General features: G+C 43.9%; 1 protein-coding gene across 2 annotated transcripts in view; it reads right to left on the bottom strand.

Moving 5' to 3' along the window:
* Positions 1-27,775, bottom strand: part of LOC140398332 (ATP-dependent RNA helicase DDX42-like) — a 213,141-nt gene that overhangs the window by 156,968 nt on the left and 28,398 nt on the right. For both annotated transcript variants that reach the window (XM_072486909.1, XM_072486910.1), the window contains exon 2: positions 9,161-9,388. In XM_072486909.1, the coding sequence (XP_072343010.1) occupies positions 9,161-9,381 (221 nt within the window). In that variant the 5' untranslated portion in view covers positions 9,382-9,388. The remainder of the gene's footprint in view (positions 1-9,160; positions 9,389-27,775) is intronic.

The raw sequence follows: 27,775 nt of genomic DNA, 5'->3' as shown, positions 1-27,775 counted from the left end.
ACTATGTCTCAAAGACTGCTAAGCGTCCCAGCCAATATGGTTTGAATGGAATGGTTGAGGGGTCTTTTGTGTTTGCAGACAGTCTGTCTCCTGCTGGTCAGCTGGGTTATCAAATGCAATTGGCCTTTTATAGCTCTCTTTGAAGTTACGTTCTGCATGAGTGGCTCCTCAGAGAGAACGAGGTGCATGTTATCCCAAAACTGCAAAATGACTCATTTTATTTCTGGGGTCACAGACAGACATAGGTTCTGCCATTTTAAGGACTGTGTTCAGCCAACGTCCCGTTTTAAAATTTACAATGAGCAAAAGTACATATATTTTATAAAAAGGTAGCGTATGGTCATGGTCCGCCACGAGGGGTTTCTCTGTTCTCACCTTCCATCCCACCAACCTCCGCATTCAAGGAATAATTTTCCGCCGCCTTCAGCAAACCCATCTTCCCCTTCCCTTCCAGCATTCCAATGGGACTGTCCGCTCTGTGATACCATGGTTGACTTCTCAGGTTACCCATAACATTCCCTTTCCATGGCACTTTCGCATGCAAACTGCCCTTTTACCTTTTCTCTCCACACCGTCCAAGGCCCCAAATATTCCTTCCAGATGTGATTTACATGTACTTCTTTCAATTGTATTTACTGTATTCACTATTCACAATGTGGTCACCTTTATACTGGGGAGACAAACTCCAGATCGGATGACCACTTTGTAGAACACCTGTCATTTTAATTGTGCGGACGGCTTGCTCTCACGCTGACATCTCTTTCCTTGGCCTGCTTCACTGTTCTGGTGAAGCTCAACGCAAGCTTCGGGGACAGCACCTCATCTTTCAGTTAGTTATTTGGCAGACTTCTAGACTCAACGTTGAGTTCAACAATTTCTGACTGTAAACTCTTAGTCCTTACTTGGTTTCCTTTTCTTTGCTTGTTTTATTTCAGTTATTACGTGCTCTAGGGACATTGTTTGTTTCTTTTCTTGCTCCATCACCACTGACCCTGGAAGACTTCTGTCAGTTAATCTCTCCTGACTTTCACCCTATCACATCCTTACTTTTGTCTTTTCCCGACACACCCTTTGCTCAAAACACATAATATCTCAAATTATTTCCAGTTCTGATGAACGGTTCAGAGTGAAATGTCAACTCTATATCCCGCTCGATACAGTTTCTGCCTGAACTGATTTTCCTCCCAGCACTTTGTTTTTATTTTGAAATTCCAACTCAGTGTTATTCTGTTTTCAGTTCATGAATTACTTACATCATAAGAAGTTTTACAACACCAGATTAAAGTCCAACTGGTTTCGAATCACTAACTTTCGGAGCACAGCTCCTTCATCAGGTGAGTGAAAGCTAGTGATTCGAAACAAACCTGTTGGACTTTAACCTGGTGTTCTAAGACTTCTTACTGTGCCCACCCCAGTCCAACGCCGGCATCTCCATATCATACTTGCATCATGACATCTAGTCTATCAAAGAACCAGTGTTAAAAAGCAAATACACACACCTTTTCAATACAAAATAAAATTTTGATTTGTTTTTTTCTAAAGCTGCTTTCCAGTGCCAGTGCTGCCAGCTTCCAATGCACAGCCAATGGCAACACCAATTTAAACGTACAATGCTGGCAGGAGGAACATAGAACATTACAGCGCAGTACAGGCCCTTCGGCCCTCGATGTTGCGCCGACCTGTGAAACCACTCTAAAGCCCATCTCGACTATTCCCTTATCGTCCATATGTCTATCCAATGACCATTTGAATGCCCTTAATGTTGGCGAGTCCACTACTGTTGCAGGCAGGGCATTCCACGCCCTTACTACTCTCGGAGTAAAGAACCTACCTCTGACATCTGTCCTATATCTATCTCCCCTCAATTTAAAGCTATGTCCCCTCGTGCTAGATATCACCATCCGAGGAAAAAGGCTCTCACTGTCCACCATATCCAATCCTCTGATCATCTTGTATGCCTCAATTAAGTCACCTCTTAACCTTCTTCTCTCTAACGAAAACAGCCTCAAGTCCCTCAGCCTTTCCTCCTAAGATCTTCCCTCCATACCAGGCAACATTCTGGTAAATCTTCTCTGCACCCTTTCCAATGCTTCCACATCCTTCCTATAATGCGGTGACCAAAATTGCACGCAATACTCCAAATGCGGCTGCACCAGAGTTTTGTACAGCTGCAACATGACCTCATGGCTCCGAAACTCAATCCCTCTACCAATAAAAGCTAACACACCGTACGCCTTCTTAACAACCCTCTCAACCTGGGTGGGAACTTTCAGGGATCTATGTACATGGACACCAAGATCTCCCTGCTCATCCACACTACCAAGAATCTTACCATTAGCCCACTACTCTGTCTTCCTGTTATTCCTTCCAAAATGAATCACCTCACACTTTTCTGCATTAAACTCCATTTGCCACCTCTCAGCCCAGCTCTGCAGCTTATCTATGTCCCTCTGTAACTTGTAACAGCTTTCCGCACTGTCCCCAACTCCACCGACTTTCGTGTCATCTGCAAATTTACGCACCCATCCTTCTACGCCCTCCTCCTGATCATTTATAAAAATAACAGATCCTTGTGGTGCACCACTAGTAACTGGACTCCAGGCTGAACATTTCCCATCAACCACCACCCTTTGTCTTCTTCCAGCTAGCCAATTTCTGATCCAAACTGCTAAATCACCCTGAATCACATGCCTCCGTATTTTGTGCAGTAGCCTACCGTGGGGAACCTTATCAAACGCTTTACCGAAATCCATATACACCACATCAACTGCTTTACCCTCATCCACCTGTTTGGTCACCTTTTCAAAGAACTCAATAAGGTTTGTGAGGCACGACCTACCCTTCACAAAACCGTGTTGACTATCTCTAATCAAATTATTCCTTTCCAGATGATTATACATCCTATCTCTTATAAACCTTTCCAAGACTTTGCCCACAACAGAAGTAAGGCTCACTGGTCTATAGTTACCGGGGTGGTCTCTACTCCCCTTCTTGAACAAGGGGACAACATTTGCTATCCTCCAGTCTTCTGGCACTATTCCTGTAGACAAAGATGACTTAAAGATCAAAGCCAAAGGCTCAGCAATCTCCTCCCTAGCTTTCCAGAGAATCCTAGGATAAATTCCATCCGGCCCAGGGGACTTAACTATTTTCACACTTCCATCCGGCCCAGGGGACTGATCTATTTTCACACTTATGAGGAATACTCATCCAGTTGTAGGATACTGCAACTGATCCAATATTGAAGCGTCTCACAGTTTTAAACATTTTAGCTATGCAAACAATTCAGTAGCTGTGGTGATAAAGCAATAGTACAGCAAGATGCATTCATCAGACTTTTTCAGCTGGTCCCATGGCATCTTTGAAAGAAAATCTAACAAAATGGTAAACCTAATACACAACACATTATGGTTTGTTTATCCAATAGAGTAATGTGTGGCACAAAAGGTGACCATTTGGCCCATGTTGGCCATCTTGAGAACAATCCGTTCCATTTATTTCCCCCCCCCCATCCCAGTAGCCTGCAGGTTTATTTCCCACAAGCGCTCATCCAATTTCCGCTTTCATCACCCTCACAAGCTGCAAGTTCCAGGTCATTATCACTCACTGTGTAAACAGAAGAACAAGGAGCAAGAGTAGGTCATTCACACCCTCAAGCCTGCTTTGCCATTGAACAAGATCATGGTTGATCAGATAGTAACCTCAAATCTGCGACCCACCTACCCCCAATTAGCTTTCACCGCCTTGTTTCTTCCAAATCTATCCACTTTTTCCTTAAAAATATTCAAAGACTCTGCTTCCACCTCCTTTTCAGGGATAGTTTCAAAGACTTAAAAATCCTTGGGGAGAAAGTTTTTTCATCTCCATTGCAAATGGGCTACCCCATAATTTTAAACAGTGACCCATGGTTCTAGATTCTCCCACAAGAGGAAATATCCTCTGCGCATCTACCCTGTGAAGACCCCTCAGGATCTTGTATGTTTCAATGAAGCTGCCTCTTGCGCTTCTAAAGTCCAGGAGATGCAAGCCTCGCCTGTCCAACCTTTCCTCACTCGACAACTTGCCCATTCTGGGCATTAGTCCAGTAAACCCCCTCTGAACGCTTCCAACACATTTACATGCACTGCTCATAGTAAGCTAGAATACATGTTTCTTTAAAAGAACAGGATCTTGAGAATATGTAGAGAACCCTGTATTTGTTCTTCTGTTCAGGAACAGCTATGTTTTATTTATGATTCGTTCACAGATGTGGACTTCGCTGGCTAGACCAGTCTTGGGCAGCATCTCAGCATCAAGAATGTTTGCTTCCACTCAGGGGAAGTGGGTTCTGCAGTGGCTGAAAAGTCCGATCCTGGATCCGCAGACTCTGCCACAGGTTTGGCAGGTGGTACTTTCTGAGGTGGGTAAAGGGGACGCTCCAGATTCTGTGCTCTCCTTCCGCTGTTTACGCTTGGCCTCCGCATGCTCCACCCTACGACACTCAAAAGTGATTGGCGCCTTCGCAGATGCCTTTTCTCCAGCTTGTGCGCTCTAAGCCAAGCGATTCCCAAGTGTTAGTGGGGATGTTACATTAAATGCGAGGCCAGTATTTGTTGCTCATCTCTAATTGCCCTTGAGAAGGTGGTAGTGTGCCATGCTGCGTAGGTACAACCACAGAGCTGTGAGGGAGAGAGTTCCAGAACTTTGACCCAGAGACAGTGAAAGAGCAAGGATATAGGTCCAAGTCAGCATGGTGTACGACTTGGAGAACTTCCAGGTGTTGGTGTTCCCTGATTCTACTGTCGTTGTCCTTCTAGGTGGTAGAGGTTGTCCTTCTACGTGGTAGGGATTTGGAAGGTGCTGTTGAAATTGCCTTGTTGAGCTGCTGCAGTGCATATTGTAGGTGGTGCACACTGCTCTTGTGCATCTGTAGTGGAGGGCGTGAATGTTGAAATTGGTGGATGGGATGCCAATCAAGTACAATGTGGGAGTTTGCAGCACATGCTTTAAAATTGGGTCATTAACTCTGTACGGCCTCTCTTGATTGCTCGAGCTAAAATGCATCACCTCACACTTCTCTGTGCTAAATTCAATGTTCCACTTTTCTGTCCATTCTGTTATCGAGCCTTGTCCCGCTGCAGTCGATTGGTATCATCCCCTGGCAACCGAACAGCGCTCAGGATGCACCCAAGGGGTCATATGTAGCTGGTACAGGAGATTGGAGAAGCTCTGGGGTAGTGCCAGTGCAGTGAAACTAGTTGTCTCGCAAAAAGTTGAAATTACGCCTGCAAGTAGAGGCTGAAGTGCAGACACGAATCCAAGGAGAAGCAATCTCGGAAGGTGAGATTGAAACCCTGTGAAGTGGGCCATTGTTGAAGTTGTCCTAATGGGAGCAACTTTTGGGGAAAATTCCAAGGAGAGGTCTTCAAAGGTGAAGCTGGGAATACCTTGTGAGACATAGTTTGAACGAGATTGTTTGACTTGGTGTGTAGTGATGTCTAGGTGGCTTCCTTAAAAATCCATAGGCTCAGTCTTGGCTGCATCTGTCATTTACTCTGTCATGTGATGCTTTCAATTAATCGTAGAATCTATAGTGCAGGAGGCCAATCAACCCATCGAGTATGCACCTGCTCTTGGAAAGAGCACACTGCCCAAGCCCACACCTCGTAACCCAGTAACCCCATCTAACCTACGGGCAATTTAGCATGGCCAATCCACCTAACCTGCACACCTTTGGACTGTGGGAGGAAACTGGAGCACCCGGAGGAAACCCACGCAGACACGGGGAGAACGTGCAGACTCCGCGCAGTCAATGACCCAAGCCGGGAATTGAACCTGGGACCCTGGAGCTGTGAAGCAACTGTGCTAACCACTGTGCTACTGTGCAGCCCCTCATGGCCGCCCCAGATGAATTACAGTTCATCTGTTCATTTACATGTACCTCATACTTACCCTGAATGTTGGAGTACAAGATACATGTTGCAAATGTGTTTCATGTTGCAAATGTGTTTCATCTTTCTGAACTTGTTTAGTAAAGTTTGTTTTTGTTTGCTCAAAACCAGTAGAACCTTGTGGCTTTATTCACAGAGCAGGTGTCTTGAATCTGAACCTTTATCTACTTTAAATAAAACATTATTGGTCTTTAACCAGTTTGCCCCCTCCCACTCCTGGCCAAGGATTGGAACAGAGTCAAGAACTGGAAGTACACTTTCAAAGTTTGCAGATGACGCAAAATTGAGACGTGTAGCTAATAGCCATTTTAAGGCTATAACAAAGTACAGAAGATGCCACTAAACTGCAGAAAGAGCATTTAAATGGTAAACAAATTTAAACAGATAAATGTGAGGTGGTATATTTTGGAAGAATAGAGACCTAAAGGGGTAAAAGAACAAAAGGATCTAGGGGTATACATTGACAAATTATTAGATGTAACAATGCAAGTTAACAAGGTTATAAAGATGCAAACAAAGAACTGAGGTTCATTTTAGAAGAATGGAATTGAAAAACAGGGAAGTTACAGTAGAAACCCATATAAACCTAGGTTAAATCACTTACCATATCTTATGTAATACCTCATCTCTCCTTTCATTCAAACAATCCCATAAAATAAGCTCTCTCTTAAATCTCTCTAAAATTGTCCAAAACACGATGCCGGACCCTCTTGAACTTGTTGACACGATCCCATTAAGTGCCAGTCTCACACACACGTGTGGAACAGTTAAATCTAAAGTGAGTGTGTGTCCATGCTTCCCAACTACAGCATCTGCTTCAAGATTGGACTTCAATCATTACCTCTGGGATCATAAAGTCCAAAGTAAATCTCATCAGTTTTCGGAGTTAAATGCTGTACCAGTTCAATTTCTCTTCTTTGTGTCCTTTCCAAGTGACTAACTGCACAGTATTCCTGCGGGGACTGGGCCAGCGCTCTAACTGTTCACTGTTGCCTCCTTGCAGTAAGGCGAGTTGAGGTAGAAGATCAGCCATGATCTTGTTGAATGGCGGAGCAGGGGCAAAGGGTCAAATGGCTTACATAGAGCAAAGAACGATAAAGCGCAGTACAGGCCCTTCGGACAACGATGTTGCACCGAAACAAAAGCCATCTAACCTACACTATGCCATTATCATCCATATGTTTATCCAATAAACTTTTAAATGCCCTCAATGTTGGCGAGTTCACTACTGTTGCAGGTAGGGCATTCCACGGCCTCACCACTCTTTGCGTAAAGAACCTACCTCTGACCTCTGTCCTATATCTATTACCCCTCAGTTTAAAGCTATGTCCCCTCGTGCTAGCCATTTCCATCCGCGGGAGAAGGCTCTCACTGTCCACCCTATCTAACCCCCGCTTTACTTCAGTTCCTATTTCGTACATCCTTACGGGTTATGTGTCTCTATCGCTAGCTGTACACCAGAAGTGTGCAGGAGTTTTGTATATGATGCACATGTCAAATATTAAAGGCCATAATATTGAATTTCAGTTTTCCATACAGTTATCTTAGCTGCCGATATACATCGACATCTCTTGGTGCCAAGGTTTTGGATTCATCCACCATTGAGTAAACTGAAGTAAGGACAGTCCACTCCAAACCATAAAATTCAAAGAGAGCAAATCAGCAACTATGAAATCTGAATGCAAACAAAAGTCTGTGCTTTGTGGCCTGGTTTTCCATGACTGACAAACTGCATTTGAGGGACTGTTGCAGTGCTCTTGTACAATATATTGTTTATTTCTTTAGTTGGAGGCCCAGACATGTCGGGGCGACCAAATCCGGATGAGGTAATTGTGGCTGGGCAGGCAGGCGCGTGAGTGGGTGACAGCGAGAACCCTGAGACGGACAGGGTGTGAGATGGACATATATACACACACAAATAATTTCCTCCACTCCCTCCCTCCCCAAAAACCTATCCAAAAAGCAGACCAAAACAGGAGGAAAACCTGGGTTGGAAGCCACCCTACTTTCGGCCCACACTTTTGTATGAATTTTGCCAGGGTCAGCTCTGAACGTGTGCCACCAAAGGTGAATGCAAGGTCAGTGCTAGTTAAACCCAACACCTTTGCTCAATCCGGGTCCCCACCTTTCTCTGGTGACCAGGACTCGGGGTCTAGTCTGTCTCTCTCTCTCTCTGCTTCATTAGCAAAGAGACAAAAAAAGGTTTTATTTGTTCACTCTGCTGCTTGGCACTTTTTAAACAGTCATTTTTATTAATTGTTAATAAATTATAAATTTATTGCTTTGACTTTTTAAAATGTATATTTAATGTTCTGCCAAATCTCATCTTGCCGAAATTTGATCAGACCTTTGAGCAAGAAAAAATTTGAAATGTAGTTCCTCCCCCCTTCCGCTCCTTATATGAAAAGGTTGGAAAAGCCTCGTCGACTTCTATCATTCCCTTTATATTTGCACTTATTCCCCTTAATTAAGAACAGAATTTTCACAGTAACTTCATTGCAGTGTTAATACTTGTGACACTAATAAAGATTATTATTATTTGCTGTCACCCTCAATCCCCAATGTTTCCAGATCACTTTGAAATATTTTGTCTCCCCTATTGTTGGCAGGTGCTCCCAATTTAAATCAGTAAAGTACACCAGAGATACAATTCTTCTGTCTTAAAAACATATGAACTTTACATCTGGCAGGTTTTCAGTTTGTAAAAATATTTGAAGATATGGATGCAAGATTCTCGCTTGCCTTTCGATTCAGTCTTGAGTAATCAGGGAATCACATTCCAAAATTAGACGGTATACAAACTTTATATTTAATACATGAAGAATATTTAAAGTACTTTGAAACAGTTTGCAATTATTTTAAAGTGAAAGCTGTAACCAAGTTATACATCAGATTTGTCAGCTGTTGTGGCCCACTCAATTCCAATTTGTAAGAAATATTTTTCTTGCAACAGTCCATAAAAGAGGAGAGCAAGAAACTGCACTGGCTGGGCTTCAATTGGAAATTTCAAACAAAGAAAGACTGATAAGATTTTAGTAAGACTAAGATATTAAGGGGTGCAGAACCAATGTGGGTAAATGGAGTTAAGATACAAATCAGCCATGGTTTAATTGAATGGAACAGGCCTGAATCGCTTCCTCATGCTTGTACAGTGGTGAGGTTATTTTCTTTATATTTTTCCCTCTGGTCAGTAATTCCAATCTGTAAACAGCAAATTCTACAATACTCACGCATTTTCTTCATCGAAGTTTGGCCGTTTAGAGCCCACTTTGTAGAAACAAGGTGTTTGAGCAGGCTGTGTTTTTCCATAACCTCCTGGCGGGCCCAGCGGACCGAATACAGAATGTGATGTCTTTGGGACCTTTGGTTCTTCCTTCTTCCCAGTTGTAATGGCAAAGCCACCAAAACCAAATCCCCTCTTTGCTCCACTGCCTCCTTTATTCCAATTCATTCTTTAGCTGCATGAACATAAATCACGAGTGATTAGTGCTCCCGAAAACACTTTCAATCAGAGACTTCATTTTACAAACAATGACAGCTAGGAAAAGATCCTCTAGTCCTTCACGGTGATAAAGCCTTTTGAATTCAAAAGAAAAAATGAAAAAGAAAACGCTTCCCAAAAAAACCCAGACATAAACTACACAAATAGGATCAGAGATTATATTAGCAGAACAGTCAGCAAGATGTCTGACAACCATTAATTAGCTATACATTTTGGAAGAAAGGCTTTACCAGCAGGATAGCTAGGTGTGAAATAAACATAACACACCGGAAATATATTGTGAGTTTAACATTTTACAAACCATTAACAGTGCCTGTAGGATTGTTGGATTCATACACTAAAGTTTCTTGGATAGCAGCCACATGGATTCTAGTAGTTTGTTCGGATTCCCAGTTCGGGTGACTTGAGAAATGAGAGGCCCCTGACTCCTAGTGATCCCACTGGGTGGGATTGCTGTCCTTGCCCACTTATTGGTAAGCGTATCTGATTTCTGTTCCTCGATGATGGTTTGGGTGAGGGGATGTGCCAATGTTCTCTCTAAGCTGCAAAGCAACCCAGAATCTCACCTGCTGGAATTTCCCATGAGCACAAATTGGCTGGACAAAGAAATTTAATGGGCTGCATGCACTTAAAAGAGGCCATGCACAACAAATAAAATTAGAGGGTACATTGGTACCAAATAAGGTACCAAGAATGAGCTCCAAGCTATTCAATATCCCCACAAGTCCATTGGTAAACACATAATTGGAAGGGATGTGAAGCTCAATATTTGTTGTGGGGACTAAGCTTTGTGCAGGTCAAGGAGACACAGCCGAGTGAGACACATACAGAGTGGGAATTGGAACTTGGTAATTTGGTGCAGTGAGGTAATCAGAAAAGGTAAGTGGTAAGTCTAATTCATAGACTTAGCCCAAGTCTAATTCTGCTGTTTGTCAGTTAAACATGCAGTGTGTAGCTTAGTGTCTGAATGGCTGAAGCTGCCCCCACCATAATTGCTGAGAGGCAGTTATCTGTCAGTCACCTGAGGCCTGTTTAGTGGCACAAGGGTGTACATTGTATTCTTCTGTTTGAAGCTTAAGTAGTGTGAGTCACCCTGGTTAGCGGAGTTCTGTATAAAAGACAGACAAAAAGCGCACTCAGTAAGCTTTGTGCAGGTGAAGGAGACACATCGAGTGAATGAGACACATCCAGAGTGGGAATTGGAACTTGGTAATTTGGTGCAGAGTGGGAGAAGGTGCTTTTTCCCAACCGTTTTGTTTCCTTTCTTCTGGCCTGTAACTGTTCATCTGCAGGGAGAGAACTAGAGAGCATCCTAGGAAGGTAAGTGATTTTTATTTTTATTACCTTTTGAAATTGTGTGGGGAAAACTGAAGTGACATCACAGTAAAGCTGTGACCGGATTGGCTGGTTGGGAATCTACGCTAAATTTAAAAATTTATATTTGTTAAATTAAACATAATTACCTAATTACTTAATTATAATTTAGAGGGGTATCTAAGCCAGAGATCGGAGAGTACTGTATTTAGCTTTCACATTTATAGCAGAAATCTAGTGCTAGGAAACATATAGTTAACAGTAACTTTTTTTTCCTTTTTTAAAATTTAATTTACTAATTAATTAACGCAATGTCCATTCGAGGAGTGTAGTGCTCTGACTGCGAGATGTGGCAGGTCCAGGAAGCTTCCAGCGTCCCGGATGGCTTCATCTGCAGAAAGTGCACCCAATTAGAGCTCCTCACAGACCGCATGGTTCGGTTGGAGCAGCACTTGGATGCACTTAGGAGCATGCAGGTGACGGAAAGCGTCAAAGATAGCAGTTATATAAATGTGGTCACACCCAAGGTGCAGACAGAGAAATTGGTGACCACCAGAAGGGGCAGGCAGTCAGTGCAGGAATCCCCTGTGGTTGTCCCCCTCTCGAACAGGTATACCCCTTTGGATACTGTCAGGTGGGAGAGCCTATCAGGGGAAAGCAGCCAGAGCAGTGGCACCACGGCTGGCTCTTATGTTCAGCAGGGAGGGTCAAAGCGCAGAAGAGCAATAGTCACAGGGGACTCCATAGTCAGGGGCACAGATCGGCGCTTCGGTGGACGTGAAAGAGACTCCAGGATGGTATGTTGCCTCCCTGGTACCAGGGTCCAGGATGTCTCAGGACAGGTAGCGGGCATCCTGAAGGGGGAGGGTAAACAGGCAGAGGTCGTTGTACATATTGGTACCAACGACATAGGCAGGAAGGGGCATGAGATCCTGCAGCAGGAGTTCAGGGAGCTAGGCAGAAAGTTAAAAGACAAGACCTCGAGGGTTGTAATCTCAGGATTATTCCCTGCGCCACGTGCCAGTGAGGCTAGAAATAGGAAGATAGAGCAGCTAAACAGCTGGTGTAGGAGGGAGGGTTTCCATTATCTGGACCACTGGGAGCTCTTCCGGGGCAGGTGTGACCTCCATAAGAAGGACGGGTTGCATCTAAACTGGAGAGGCATAAATACCCTGGCCGCGAGGTTTGCTAGTGTCACACGGGAGGGTTTAAACTAGTACGGCAGTGGGGTGGGTACCGGAGCAATAGGTCAGAAGGTGAAAGCATTGAGGAAGAACTAGGGAATAGGGCCAGTATGGCTCTGAGGAAGAGCAGACAGGGAGATGTTGCTGAAAACAGCGGGTCTGGTGGCCTGAAGTGCATATGTTTTAATGCAAGAAGCATTACCGGTAAGGCAGATGAACTTGGAGCTTGGATTAGTACTTGGAACTATGAGGTTGTTGCCATTACAGAGACCTGGTTGAGGGAAGGACAGGATTGGCAGCTAAACGTTCCAGAATTTAGGTGTTTCAGGCAGGATCGAGGGAGATGTAAAAGGGGTGGCGGAGTTGCGCTACTGGTTAGGGAGAATATCAAAGCTGTACTACGAGCGGACACCTCAGAGGGCAGCGAGGGTATATGGGTAGAGATCAGGAATAAGAAGGGTGCAGTCACAATGTTGGGGGTTTACTCAGGCCTCCCAACAGCCAGCGGGAGAAAGAGGAGCAGATAGGTAGACAGATTTTGGAAACGAGTAAAAACAACAGGGTTGTTGTGATGGGAGACTTCAACTTCCCCAATATTAAGAACATAAGAACTAGGAACAGGAGTAGACCATCTGGCCCCTCGAGCCTGCTCCGCCATTTAATGAGATCATGGCTGATCTTTGTGGACTCAGCTCCACTCTCCGGCCCGTACACCATTTCCCCGAATCCCTTTATTCTTTAGAAAGGTATCTATCTTTTTCTTAAAAACGTCTAAAGAAGGAGCCTCAACTGCTTCACTGGGCAAGGAATTCCAGAAATTCACAACCCTTTGGGTGAAGAAGTTCCTCCTACACTCCGTCCTGAATCTACCTCCCCTTATTTTGAGGCTATGCCCCCTAGTTCTGCTTTCCCCACGCAGTGGAAACAACCTGCCCGCATCTATCCTATCTATTCCCTTCATAATTTTATATGTCTCAATAAGATCCCCCGCATCCTTCTAAACTCCAATGAGTACAGTCCCAGTCTACTCAACCTCTCGTCATAATCTAATCCCCTCAACTCTGGGATTAACCTAGTGAATCTTCTCTGCACATCCTCCACTGCCAGTACGTCCTTTCTCAAGTAAGGAGACCAAAACTGAACACAATACTCCAGGTGTGGCCTCACTAACACCTTATACAATTGCAGCAGAACCTCCCTCGTCTTAAACTCCATCCCTCTAGCAATGAAGGACAAAATTCCATTTGCCTTCTTAATCACCTGTTGCACCTGCATATCAACTTTTTGCGACTCGTGCACCAGCACACCCAGGTCCCTCTGCACAGCAGCATGTTTTAACATCTTACCGTTTAAATAATAATCCATTCTGCTGTTATTCCTCCCAAAATGGATAGCCTCACACTTGGCAACATTGAATTCCATCTGCCAGACCCTAGCCCATTCACCTAACCTATCCAAATCCTTCTGCAGACTTCCGGTATCCTCTGCCCTTTTTGCTTTACCACTCATCTTAGTGTCGTCTGCAAACTTTACCACATTGCACTTGGTCCCCAACTCCAAATCGTCTATGTAAATTGTGAACAACTGCGGGCCCAACACTGATCCTTGAGGGACCCGACTAGTTACAGGTTGCCAACCAGAGAAACATCCATTTATCCCCACTCTCTGCTTTCTGTTATTTAACCAATCCTCTACCCATGCCACCACTTTATCCTCAATGCCATGCATCTTTAGTTTATGCAGCAACCTTTTGTGTGGCACCTTGTCAAAAGCATTCTGGAAATCCAGATATACCACATCCACTGGCTCCCCGTTATCTACTGCACTGGTAACGTCCTCAAAAAATTCTACCAAATTAGTCAGACACGACCTACCCTTTGTGAACCCATGCTGCGTCTGCCCAATGGGACAATTTCCCTCCAGGTGCCCCGCTATTTCCTCCTTAATGATAGATTCCAGCATTTTCCCTACAACCGAAGTTAAGCTTACCGGCCGATAATTACCCGCTTTCTGTCGATCTCCTTTTTTAAACAGTGGTGTCACGTTTGCTACTTTCCAATCCTCTGGGACCACCCCAGAGTCCAGTGAATTTTGATAAATTATCACTAGTGCGATATTGACTGGGGCTCACTTAGTGCTGGGGGATTAGACGGGGCAGAGTTTGTAAGGAGCATCCAGGAGGGCTTCTTAAAACAATATGTAGATAGTCCAACTAGGGAAGGGGCTGTACTGGACCTGGTATTGGGGAATGAGCCCAGCCAGGTGGTAGAAGTTTCAATAGGGGAGCATTTCAGGAACAGTGACCACAACTCAGTAAGTTTTAAAGTGCTGGTGGACAAGGATAAAAGTGGTCCTAGGGTGAATGTGCTAAATTGGGGGAAGGCTAATTAGAACAATATTAGGCGGGAATTGAAGAACCTAGATTGGGGGCGGATGTTTGAGGGTAAATCAACATCCGACTTGTGCGAGGCTTTCAAATGTCAGTTGAAAGGAATTCAGGACCGGCATGTTCTTGTGTGGAAGCAGGATAAATACAGCAAATTTCGGGAACCTTGGATAACGAGAGATATTGTAGGCCTCGTCAAAAAGAAAAAGGAGGCATTTGTCTGGGCTAAAAGGCTGGGAACAGACGAAGCCTGTGTGGAATATAAGGAAAGTAGGAAGGAACTTAAGCAAGGAGTCAGGAGGGCTAGAAGGGGTCACGAAAAGTCATTGGCAAATAGGGTTAAGGAAAATCCTAAGGCTTTTTACACGTACATAAAAAGCAAGAGGGTAGCCAGGGAAAGGGTTGGCCCACTGAAGGATAGGCAAGGGAATCTATGTGTGGAGCCAGAAGAAATGGGCGAGGTACTAAATGAATACTTTGCAGCAGTATTCACCAAAGAGAAGGAATTGGTGGATGTTGAGTCTGGAGAAGGGTGTGTAGATAGCCTGGGTCACATTGAGATCCAAAAAGACGAGATGTTGGGCGTCTTGAAAAATATTACGGTAGATAAGTCCCCAGGGCCTGATGGGATCTACCCCAGAATGCTGAAGGAAGCTACAGAGTAAATTGCTGAGGCCTTGACAGAAATCTTTGGAACCTCACTGTCTTCAGGTGATGTCCCGAAGGACTGGAGAATAGCCAATGTTGTTCCTTTGATTAACAAGGGTAGCAAGGATAATCCAGGGAACTATAGGCCGGTGAGCCTTACGTCAGTGGTCGGGAAATTACTGGAGAGAATTCTTCGAGACAGGATCCACTCCCATTTGGAAGCAAATGGATGTCTTTGCGAGAGGCAGCATGGTTTTGCGAAGGGGAGGTCGTGTCTCACTAACTTGATAAGAGTTTTTCGAAGAGGTCATAAATGTGACTGATGCAGGTAGGGCAGTGGATGTTGTCAATATGGACTTCAGTAAGGCCTTTGACAAGGTCCCTCATGGTAGACTGGTACAAAAGGTGATGTCACACGGGATCAGGGGTGAGCTGGCAAGATGGATACAGAACTGGCTAGGGCATAGAAGGCACAGAGTAGCAATGGAAGGGTGCTTTTCTAATTGGAGGGCTATGACTAGTGGTGTTCCGCAGGAATCAGTGCTAGGACCTTTGCTGTTCCTAGTATATATAAATGATTTGGAGGAAAATGTAACTGGTCTGATTAGCAAGTTTGCAGATAATCCAAAGGTTGGTGGAATTGCGGATAGCGGTGAGGACTGTCAGAGGATACAGCAGGATTAAGATCGTTTGGAGACTTGGGCGGAGAGATGGCAGAATGAGTTTAATCCAGACAAATGTGAGGTAATGCATTTTGGAAGGTCGAATGCAGGTAGGGAATATACAGTGAATGGTAGCACCCTCAAGAGTATTAAAAGTCAGAGATCTAGGTGTACAGGTCCACAGGTCGCTGAAAGGGGCAACACAGGTGGAGAAGGTAGTCAAGAAGGCATACAGCATGCTTGCCTTCATTGACCGGGGCACTGAGTATAAGAATTGGCAAGTTATGGTGCAGCTGTATAGAACCTAAGTTCGGCCACACTTGAAGGAGTACAGTGTTCAATTCTGGTCGCCACACTACCAGAAGGATGTGGAGGCTTTAGAGAGGGTGCAGAAGAGATTTACCAGGCTGTTGCCTGGTATGGAGGGCATTAGCTATGAGGAGCAGTTGAATAAACTTGGATTGTTCTCACTGGAATGACGGAGGTTGAGGGGTGACCTGATAGCGGTCTACAAAATTATGAGGGGCATTGACAGAGTGGATAGTCAGAGGCTTTTTCCCAAGGTAGAGGGGTCAATTACTCGGGGGCATAGGTTTAAGATGCGAGGGGCAAGATTTAGAGGGGATGTACGAGGCAGGTTTTTTTACAGAGGGTAGTGCGTGCCTGGAACTCGCTGCCGGAGGAGGTGGTGGAAGCAGGGACGATAGTGACATTTAAGGGGCATCTTGACAAATACATGAATAGGATGGGAATAGAGGGATACGGACCCAGGAAGTGTAGAAGATTCTAGTTTAGATGGGCAGCATGGTCGGCGCAGGCTTGGAGGGCCGAAGGGCCTGTTCCTGTGCTTTACTTTTCTTTGTTCTTATTCTTGACTATTCACTCCTCCAGAATGGAGTGTAGGGATTACAACTCCTTGCATTAGCACTGAAAAGCTCAGCGACCTGAAATATTATCTGTTTCTCCCTCCACAGATTCTGCCTGACCTGAGTACTTCAAGACTTCCTGTTTTTATTTCATGATTTCCACTATCCACATCATGTAGCTTTTTTAGCAAGAGAGTGTACAGTATGGGCACTCTTACTCTCCCCTGGACAAGCATTGTGCTGAGATTTTTTGTAATGTTTGAATGAGAGAGCATGATCAGAATATCTACGAGGTGCCTAACAAATTTCACTTGTCCAACTGATTCAGAGAATACCAGGTATTGGGTATTAGGAACTAAATTAGAACAGACTTCATTCCCTCAATCACGTGCAAATTAAGATAGATTAAGCAGCTTAAGGAAATGAACTCATGGCTGAAGGAGTGATCTGGGAAAGTGGGGTTCCATTTTGTAAATCTCTGGAGCGAATACTGGGACAGGTAAGAAACTTACAGTTTTTCTTTTGTTATGAGCCAGGGTTTAGAGAACCCCAAAGTGCATCATGGAGTTCACCTGACCCACAACGTTTAAGAGATGGTGGTATGGGGAGCACACGGCCCACTCTACAGGTGTGGTAAAGCAGAAATGGAAAAGTATTTTTTAAAGCAAAACAATGTTTATTCTATGAACTCAAGTTAACCTTTTTCAAACATAGTGAACATCTTAGCAACCATTAATTTAAATACAACCCCCAAAGTGTACAACACTAAGTAATGCTTACGCTGTCCTTTTAACATCCATACGACTAAAACTAAAACACACCCTGCAGCCTGCTCAAAAACAAAAGGAAAAAGCTGGCAGACAGCCCAGCTCCACCCACTCTCTGACATCACTGCAGTAGTAAACACCCATTTCTTAAAGGTACTCTCACTACAGATATATATATACACACACACACCCATTTATAAACACCCATTTCTCAAAGGTACTCTCACATGACACCTCTCCCCAAGAAAAAAAATAAACCATCAACTTCAAGATGGTTTCATTTTTCATCTTTTCACTATCCTTGAAGAAATGCACACAGTAAATATACTTTTTTGTTTAAAAAAAAAAAACACACACGCAAACAGGTACAATAATAGACAATTTTTGTTCTTCTTCCTCCAACTGAAATTGCTTCCGTTCATCACATTCGTGACAAAGCACCGGCTATCACGTTTTCTCTCCTGCCACGTGTACTATTTTTTAATGAAATGGCTGCAACAACAAACTCCAGCAAAACAGCCGTGCATTGGTATTCCGGGATCGCTCCAAAAACGTCAATGGCATATGATCAGGATATATAACGGTGTCAGACGGATTGCTGGTCACATCAATGTGCAAATGTTGCAAAGCCAGCACCAAACTCAAAGTCTCCTTCTCAATCGTAGAATACTTTTTCTGGTGAGAATTCAATTTCTTTGAAAAATAACCAATAGGCCGCTCTAGCCCTTCGTCGTCGTTTTGTAGAAGCACCGCACCTACACCCAGATCACTCGCATCAACAGCCACTTTGAATGGTTTTGTATAATTTGGGATGGCTAACACTGGAGCAGTGGTTAACACTGCCTTTTGGCCGTCAAATGCCTGTTGACACTCCGCTCTCCACTGGAATTTGTTATGCTTCTTGAGCAAGTCCGGCAGTGGAGCGACCACACTGCTAAAATTGGGTACAAATTTCCAGTAAAATCCACTCATACCAAGAAATCGCATTGTTTCCTGTCGTGTCGAGGGTATCAGAAACTCCCCAATAACTTTTGTTTTCACATCCCATGGGACCATTTGACCCTGTCCGATTGTATGGCCAATGAAAGTGACTTGGGCTTTTCCAAATTCACTTTGGCTAGGTTTATCACCAAACCCGCCTCCTGAAGTCGGTCGAATAACTCCATCAGATGTTTCAAATGTTCTGTCCATGTCTGGCTGAAAATTACCAGATCGTCAACGTACACCGCACAATTGGGTAGACCTGAAACGACTTTGTCAGTTAACCGTTGAAATGTGGCTGGTGTGTTTTTCATGCCAAATGGCATAACTTTGAATTGGTATATACCATCTGGAGTCACAAAAGCTGAAATCTCCTTCGCCTTTCCGGATAAAGGTACCTGCCAGTAACCTTTAAGTAAACCCAGTTTAGAAATAACAGCTGATTGTCCCACTTTCTCAATGCAATCCTCCAAACGTGGGATAGGATAAGAGTCCATTCTTGTAACTGCATTAACCTTTCTATAGTCCACACACAACCGTTGGGTACCGTCTGGTTTTGGTACCATCACTATGGGTGAGCTCCATTGGCTGCAACCCACTTCAATTATGCCATTTTTACCATACTCTCAATCTCTTTGTTAACCTGTGCCAATTTTAAAGTGTTAAGTCTATATGGACGTTGTTTGATGGAACAGCATTTCCCACATCTACATCATGTATAGCCATTTTAGTACTTCCCAATTTATCTCCACAAACTTGCCCATGTGATATCAATAACTCTTTCAGGTCAGTTTGATTTTCCTCTGGAAGGTAACTCAACAATTTATCCCAATTTTTAAGAACATCCTCATTTTCCAATTTAATTTGAGGTATGTCAAATTCAGAGTCATCTGAATTTGGTTCGTCACTTTGAGTTAGAATCATTGAAACCTCCTTTTTCTCTCCTTCCCTTTCAAAGTACCTTTTAAGCATATTGACATGACACACTCGGTGAGTCTTCCTTCTATCTGGTGTTTTTAATCATGTAATTCACCTCACTTAATTTCCTTTCAATCTGATAAGATCCACAAAACCTTGCTTTTAAAGGTTCACCTACCACTGGTAACAACACTAGAACCTTATCTCCACTGGCAACACTACGAACTTTGGATTTCTTGTCCGCTACCCGTTTCACCACATTTTGTGCAACTTTCAAATGTTGTCTAGCCAATTCACCTGTTCGATTTAATGTTCCCTAAAATCTGACACGTAATCCAATAATGTAAGTTCCGATTTCTCTATCACCAATTTTTCCTTAATCAATTTAAGTGGTCCTCTTACCTGATGACCAAAAATTAGTTCAAAAGGACTAAATTTGGTTGACTCATTCAGTGCATCCCTAATTGCAAACAGTACGAATGGAATTCCTTTATCCCAATCCTCTGGATAATCGTGACAATCAGCCCTCAACATTGTCTTTAATGTCTGATGCCACCTTTCTAACGCTCCCTGCGATTCTGGATGGTACGCAGTTGATTTAAATTGTTTTATTCCTAAACTATCCATAACTTAATGGAATAACCTGGAGGTAGAATTTGATCCTTGATCCGATTGTATTTCTGTGGGTAGTCCATATCTAGTCAAGAATTTTAGTAACTCCTCCACAATCTTTTTAGCTGTAATATTACATACTGGAATGGCCTCTGGAAACCTAGTAGACACATCCATTATAGTCAAAAGATATTGATTCCCACGTTTTATTTCAGGAAGCAGTCCTACGCAATCAATTAGGACCCTTGTAAAAGGTTCCTCAAATGCTGGAATGGGTATTAAGGCGCTGGTTTTATCACTGCTTGAGGTTTCCCTATCACTTGACATGTGTGACATGATTGATAAAATTTAACAACAGCTTTATGTAGTCCAGGCCAATACAAATGTTTCTGGATTTTAGCTTGAGTTTTCCTTATTCCCAAATAACCTCCCACTGGTACCTCATGTGCAACTCGCAACACCTCCTTTCTACACCCTGTCGGCAACACTACTTGATGAACTTCTGCCCACTTTTCATCCGACTGCATATGTAAAGGCTTCAATTTTCTCATCAAGATATTACTTTTACGGTAATCTGGTATACACTCAGATTCCTCTTCCGTGTATGCTTTCTGATACATCCGTTTTATTTCTACATCTTTCTGTTGTCACTCCGCCAATTTTCCGGAACTAAAAATATCTGCCTCACCCTCCACCTGTTCTTGTTCTTTTTCAACCATCTGATCACAAATCATTTCTGATAATTGCACTTCAACTTCATCTTCACTCTTGATTTCTCCTCGTCTTAACCTGTGACTTTGCGACCTTGTTAGTACACAAGCCAGAAAAATCCGAGGATATTCGTCCTTCAACACTTCAGTTGTCTGATTTTCCACTGGCTTATCAACCGCAGTAGGCATCACTCCCACTTGCGATCCAGCTATATCATTACCCAAGATAAACTGTATTCCTGGACAAGATAGTTTCTCTATTACTCCTACTACCACTTCACCACTCTTCACTGGACTTTCCAATCTTACCTTATATAATGGAACGCTACTCCTCTCACCCTGAATTCCACATATTACCACCTTTCCTGGCAATATTCTTCCCAAACTACATAACTCCTCATCTCTTCCCATTAAAGATTGACTAGCTCCCGTACCTCTTAAAATTGTGACTTCTTTGCCTGCTCCTCCTGATACACATGAGTAAACTTTACCCACACAAGTAAATTCTTTAAAGAATTTCTGGCACCTTCTTATCAATCACCTCTTGATCAGGCTGTACAATCTTTTGCTCCTCCTTCGCTTCACTTGGACTTTCCTTCACCACTTTAACAAACCCCACCGTCTTATCCTGTTTTACCGTACCACATTAGCCTTCCCAATGCTTTTCTTCAACCACCAACACTGACTTTACATGGCCTAGTTTATTACAGTGAAAACATTTGAAACTTTTCATGTCTCTCCCACCCTCCTGGATTTATTTTTAAATCTGAGGCACACTCTCCTTATTATCTCTCATGAGATCACCTTTACCACTTGAGTATTTCTCATGTCCCCAGTTTCTATTCCTCACAGGCTGAAACTGATGTTGGAAACCAAACTTTGATTTACGAACTAATTCATAATCATCTGCTATTTCTGCTGCTAACCTCGCAGTTTTAACCTTCTGCTCTTCCACATGAATTCTCACTACATCAGGAATTGAATTTTTTAACTCCTCCAAAAGTATAATTTCTCTGAGAGCTTCGTACGTTTGGTCTATTTTCAAAGCACTTATCCACCTATCAAAATTACTCTGTTTGATCCTTTCAAACTCATTGTATGTTTGACCAAATTCTTTCCTTAAATTTCTAAACCTTTGGCTGTAGGCTTGAGGCACTAGCTCATATGCACCCACGGTGGATTTTTTCACCTCCTCATATGTCCCAGATACCTCCTCCGGTAGTGATGCAAACACTTCACTAGCTCTACCTACCAGCTTTGTTTGAATCCGTAATACCCACATGTCCTGTGGTCATTTCATTTGTTTGGCTACCTTCTCAAATGAAATGAAAAAGGCTTCCACCTCCTTCTCGTCAAACCTCGGCAACGCTTAGACATATTTAAATGGATTCCCACCAAGTCTTCGATGCTCTTTCTCACTATCCTCATCACTATCATCCAACTGTACGTTTCCCTTTACGTCTGCCAATTTTAACTGACTGTCATGATTCATGGCCATTTTCTGAAGTTCAAACTCTCTCTCTTTATCTTTTTCCGTGATCTGTATCTCCCTTCCTCTTTCTATTTGTTCTGCTAGGGCTATTCTTTCTGTTCTCCTTTCTTCTCTCTCCTTTTCTTTTTCCTCCCTCTCTCTTTCTGCTCTATCTCTTTCTCATTCTGCTCTCTCTTTCTTTTTCCTCTCTTTCGTATTCAAGCTGCTTTAATTCTTGCTCATGTTCCATTTGTTTAATTTGCAACTGAATTTTTGCTATTTCCAATGAATCAAACTGTATCTCAAGTAACTTTAAATGCTTAGCCAACGCCATAATTACCTCACCTTTTCGCATTTTGTCAGGTAATGTTAACTGCAATGTTTTTGCCAAATCCAACAGTCTGCTTTTAGTCTCTGTCCGTAAGGTACTACGTGTGACCGTCTCCACCCCCAAAAATTCTGAGCCTCTGAAAGAGCCATTGTCCACAACACACTCCCCCCATAAACTAAAATACCACACCTGAAAAACACCCACAATATGCTCATCCCTCACTGTCTTTAGGGGTGTAAAAGGGGTGGGGAGTTGCATTACTGGTCAGAGATGATATCACAGCTGTGATTAAGGAGGGCACTATGGAGGATTTGAGCACTGAGGCAATATGGGTAGAGCTAAGAAATAGGAAGGGTGCAGTAACATTGTTGGGACTTTACTACAGGCCTCCCAAAAGCGAGCGTGAAGTAGAGGTACAAATATGTAGACAGATTATAGAAAAATGTGGGAGCAATAGGGTGGTCGTGATGGGAGATTTTAACTTCGCCAACATTGAATGGACTCATGTAGTGTTGGAGGCGTAGATGGAGCAGAATTTCTAAGGAGCATCCAGGAGAGTTTTTTTAGAGCAGTATGTAAATAGTCCAACTCGGGAAGGGGCCATACTGGACCTGGTATTGGGGAATGATGCTGGCCAGGTGGTTGAAGTTTCAGTCGGTGATTACTTTGGGAATAGCGATCACAATTCCGTAAGTTTTAGAATACTCATGGACAAAGACGAGAGTGGTCCTAAAGAAAGAGTGCTAAATTGGGGAAAGGCCAAGTGTAACAAAATTCAGCAGGAGCTAGGGAATGTGGATTGGGAGCAGCTGTTTAAGGGTAAACCCACATTTGAAATGTGAGAGTCTTTTAAAGAAAGGTTGATTAGAGTGCAGGACAGACATGTCCCTGTGAAAATGAGGGATAGAAATGGCAAGATTAGGAAACCATGGATGGCGGGTGGAATTGTGAGACTAGCTAAGATGAAAAAGGAAGCATACATAAGATGTAAGCGACTTAAAACTGATGAAGCTTTGGAGGAATATCGGGAAAGTAGGACAAGAGGGCTAAAAGGGGTCATGAAATATCTTTGGCTAACAGGGTTAAGGAAAATCCTAAACCCTTTAATTTGTATACAAGGAGCAAGAGGGTAACTCGAGAAAGGATTGGTCCACTCAAAGACAAAAGAGGGAATTTATGCGTGGAGTCAGGGGAAATGGGTGAGATTCTTAATGAGTACTTTTCATCGGTATTCACCAAGGAGAGGGACATGTCAGATGTTGAGGCTAGGGATGGATGTTTAAATACTCAAGGTCAAGTCGGCATAAGGAAGGGGGAGGTTTTGGGTATTCTAAAAGGCATTAAGTGGACAAGTCCCCAGGTCCAGATTGGATCGATCCCAGGTTACTGAGGGAAGCGAGGGACGAAATAGCTGGGGCCTTAACAGATATCTTTGCAGCATCCTTGAGCACGGGTGAGGTCCCGGAGGACTGGAGAATTGCGAATGTTGTCCCCTTATTTAAGAAGGGTAGCAGGGATAATCCAGGGAATTATAGACCTTTGAGCTTGACGTCAGTGGTAGGCAAACTGTTGGAGAAGATACTGAGGGATAGGATCTATTCACATTTGGAAGAAAATAGACTTAGCAGTGATAGGCAGCATGGTTTTGAGCAGGGAAGGTCATGTCTTACGAACCTAATAGAATTCTTTGAGGAAGTGACAAAGTTAATTGATGAGGGAAGGGCTGTAATTGTCATATACATGGACTTCAGTAAGGCGTTTGATAAAGTTTCCCATGGAAGGTTGATGGAAAAAGTGAAGTTGCATGGGGTTCAGGGTGTACTAGCTAGATGGATAAAGAACTGGCTGGGCAACAGGAGACAGAGTAGTGATGGAAGGGAGTGTCTCAAAATGGAGAACGGAGACGAGTGGTGTTCCACAGGGATCCGTGCTCGGACCACTGTTGTTTGTGATATAAATAAGTGATCTGGACGAAGGTATAGGTGGTCTGATTAGCAAGTTTGCAGATGATGCTAAGATTGGTGGAGTTGCAGATAGCGTGGAGGACTGTCAGAGAATACAGCAAAATATAGATAGATTGGAGACTTGGGCAGAGACATAGCAGATGGAGTTCAATCCAGGCAAATGCGAGGTGATGCATTTTTGAAGATCTAATTCAAGAGCGGACTATACGGTCAATGGAAGAGTCCTGGGGAAAATTGATGTACAGAGAGATCTGGGAGTTCAGGTCCATTGTACCCTGAAGGTGGCAACGCAGGTCGATAGCCTGGTCAAGAAGGCATACAGCATGCTTGCCTTCATCGGACGGGGTATTGAGTTCAAGAGTCGGCAGGTCATGTTACAGTTGTATAGGACTTTGGTTAGGCCACATTTGGAATACTGCGTGCAGTTCTGGTCGTCACATTACCAGAAGGATGCGGATGCTTTAGAGAGGGTGCAGAGGAGGTTCACCAGGATGTTGCCTGGTATGGAGGGTGCTAGCTATGAAGAAAGGTTGAGTAGATTAGGATTGTTTTCGTTGGAAAGACGGAGGTTGAGGGGGGACCTGATTGAGGTCTACAAAATTGAGAGGTATGGACAGGGTGGATAGCAACAAGCTTTTTCCAAGAGTGGGGGTGTCAATTACAAAGGGTCACGATTTCAAGGTGAGAGGGGGAAAGTTTAAGGGAGATGTGCGTGGAAAGTTTTTTTACGCAGAGGGTGGTGGGTGCCTGGAACGCTTTGCCAGCAGAGGTGGTAGAGGCGGGCACGATAGCGTCATTTAAGATGCATCTCGACAGATATATGAACGGGCGGGGAACAGAGGGAAGTAGGTCCTTGGAAAATAGAAAACAGGTTTAGATAAAGGATCTGGATCGGCGCAGGCTGGGAGGGCCGAAGGGCCTGTTCCTGGGCTGTAATTTTCTTTGTTCTTTTAGTTCACTAAGCCAATCCAATAGATAGACTTTTATCCCCCCCCCCCCACCCCCAGCCCCCAATTTGTTATGGGCCAGGGTTTAGAGAACCCAAAAGTGTATCAGGGAGTTCACCTGACCCACAACTTTTTATAGATTGTGGTATGGGGAGCACATGGCCCACTCTACAGGTGTGGTATAGCAGAAATGGAAAAGTATTTTTTAAAGCAAAACAATGTTTATTCTATGAACTCAAGTTAACCTTTTTAAAACATACAGTGAACATCTTAGCAACCATTAATTCAAATGCAACCCCCAAAGAATACAGCACTAAGTAAACCTTTAAGCTTTCCTTTTTAACATCCAAAAGACTTAAAAACAAAACCTTTATCAGAAGCACATCAGGTTAAAGTCACTACTGAAAACATTTATAATTCTGAATTCACCAAATGATCAAGAGATAGACTTTTGATGGCAGAGAGAACAGCAGTACACCTGCTTGGTGTGGCTTCACCTCCAACACTGAAAATGAAACTAAAACACACCCTACAGCCTGCTCAAAAATTAAAGTAAAAATGCTGACAGACAGCCCAGCTCCACCCACTCTCTGGCATCACTGCAGTAGTAAACACCCATTTCTTAAAGGTACTCTCACTACAGATATTTATATACACACCCATTTATAAACACGCATTTCTTAAAGGTACTCTCACATGACACTTTTATTGGTTCATGGGATGTGGGAGTCGTTGGCTCGGCCAGCATTTATTGTCCATCCCCCGACGGCATTGAAGAGTCAAGCGCATTGTTGTGGATCCGGAGTCACATGTAGGCCAAATCAGGTAAAGACGACAGATTTCCTCCCCTAAAGGACATTAGTGATTCAGATGGGTTTTCAACGACAATCGACAATGGTTTCATGGTCAGCTTTAGGCTTTTAATTCTCGATTTGTAGAGTTGTATTGCGGTTCATTTGAACCAGGCTAGGATTTTAACCCAGAAAATGGGATGGCTCAGGTGGGAAAGAGTAGTATTGATCATTTGAAAGCAAAAGAGTAAAGAAATAGTCAAACAGGCCCAACAGGTAATGGGAAATGTAAAAGATGTAAAGTAATTTTAAAAGAAAAATGAGAAATGTGAGAATAAAAAATGAGAGCAGGACAGGTTGGAATCTGATCTGATGTGGCGACCCTAGCGACCTACTACTCCCCGGACCTGGAATACATGACCATGAAGTGCCGCCCATACTATCTTCCACACGAGTTCACTTCAGCCATTATCACAGCGGTTTATATCCCACCGCAGGCAGAAGTGAGGAAGGCGCTGGACGAACTGTACACAGTTATAAACAACTACGAAACAGAACACCGGAGGACTTGCTCATCATGGCCGGAGACTTCAACTAGGCCAACCTCAAGAGTGTACTGCCAAAATTCCACCAGCACATCTCTTGTCCCACCAGGGGCGACAACACTCTTGACCACTGCTACTCAAAAATCGAGGGTGTCCCCCGTTCCATCCCCCGACCGCACTTTGCGAAATCAGATCATAAGACGGTGCTCCTTCTCCCGGCATACAAGCAGAAACTCAAGCGGGAGAATCCAGCTAAGAAGATCGTGCAGTCCGAGGAAACAGAAGAGCTCTTATGTGACTGCTTAGAGACAGTGGACTGGTCCATATTTAAGAACTCAGTGACCAACCTAAATGAGTATGCCACCACCGTCGCAGACTTCATCAGCAAATGTGTGAACGACTGCGTGCCAAAGAAAGCAGTACGTGCTTTCCCCAACGAGAAACCATGGCTCAATCGTGAGATTGACTCTCTACTGAAGGACAGATCTGAGGCGTTAAAGTCAAAATGACCCTGAGCTATATAAAAAATCCAGGTACGACCTCCGCAAAGCCATCCGAGATGCCAAGAGAGAATATCAGCCAAGCTAGAGTCACAGATAGACTCTTGGCAGCTGTGACAAGGACTAAACAACATAACGGGCTATAAAGCGAAGCCGAGCTGTATCTCCGGCAGCAGCGCACCCCTCCCTGATGAACTCAATGCATTCTCTGCTCGGTTCGGGCAGGTAACAAACAATCCGCTGTCGAGTGCCTCAGCAGCCCATAACTCACCCATACCCACCATCACAGCTTCCGAAGTCAGATCGGCCTTCCTGAAAGTGAACCCTCGGAAGGCGACGGGCCTGGACGGGATCCCTGGTCGTGCACTCAGAGCCTGCGCGGACCAGCTGGCAGAGGTGTTCGCAGACATCTTTAACCTCTCCCTACTCTGCTCAGAGGTCCCCACCTACTTCAAGAAGACCACCATCATACCGCTGCCAAAGAAGAACCAGGCAACGTGCCTCAATGACCACCGTCCGGTGGCCCTGACTTCAGTCGTAATGAAGTGCTTCGAGGGGTTGATCATGAAGGGTATCACCTCCGTACTCCCAGAACGCCTTGATCTATTGCAATTCGCATACCGTCGCAACCGGTCCACAGCAGATGCCATTTCCCTGTCCCTACACTCATCCCTAGAGCATCTCGACAAGCACGCTAGCATTGTGGTTAGCACAATTGCTTCACAGCTCCAGGGTCCCAGGTTCGA

The sequence above is a fragment of the Scyliorhinus torazame genome, chromosome 21, assembly GCF_047496885.1.
Source record: "Scyliorhinus torazame isolate Kashiwa2021f chromosome 21, sScyTor2.1, whole genome shotgun sequence".
Lineage (NCBI taxonomy): Eukaryota > Metazoa > Chordata > Chondrichthyes > Carcharhiniformes > Scyliorhinidae > Scyliorhinus > Scyliorhinus torazame.
The sequence above is the reverse complement of the archived record's forward strand: the minus strand, read 5'-3'. Positions and strand labels throughout refer to the sequence as shown.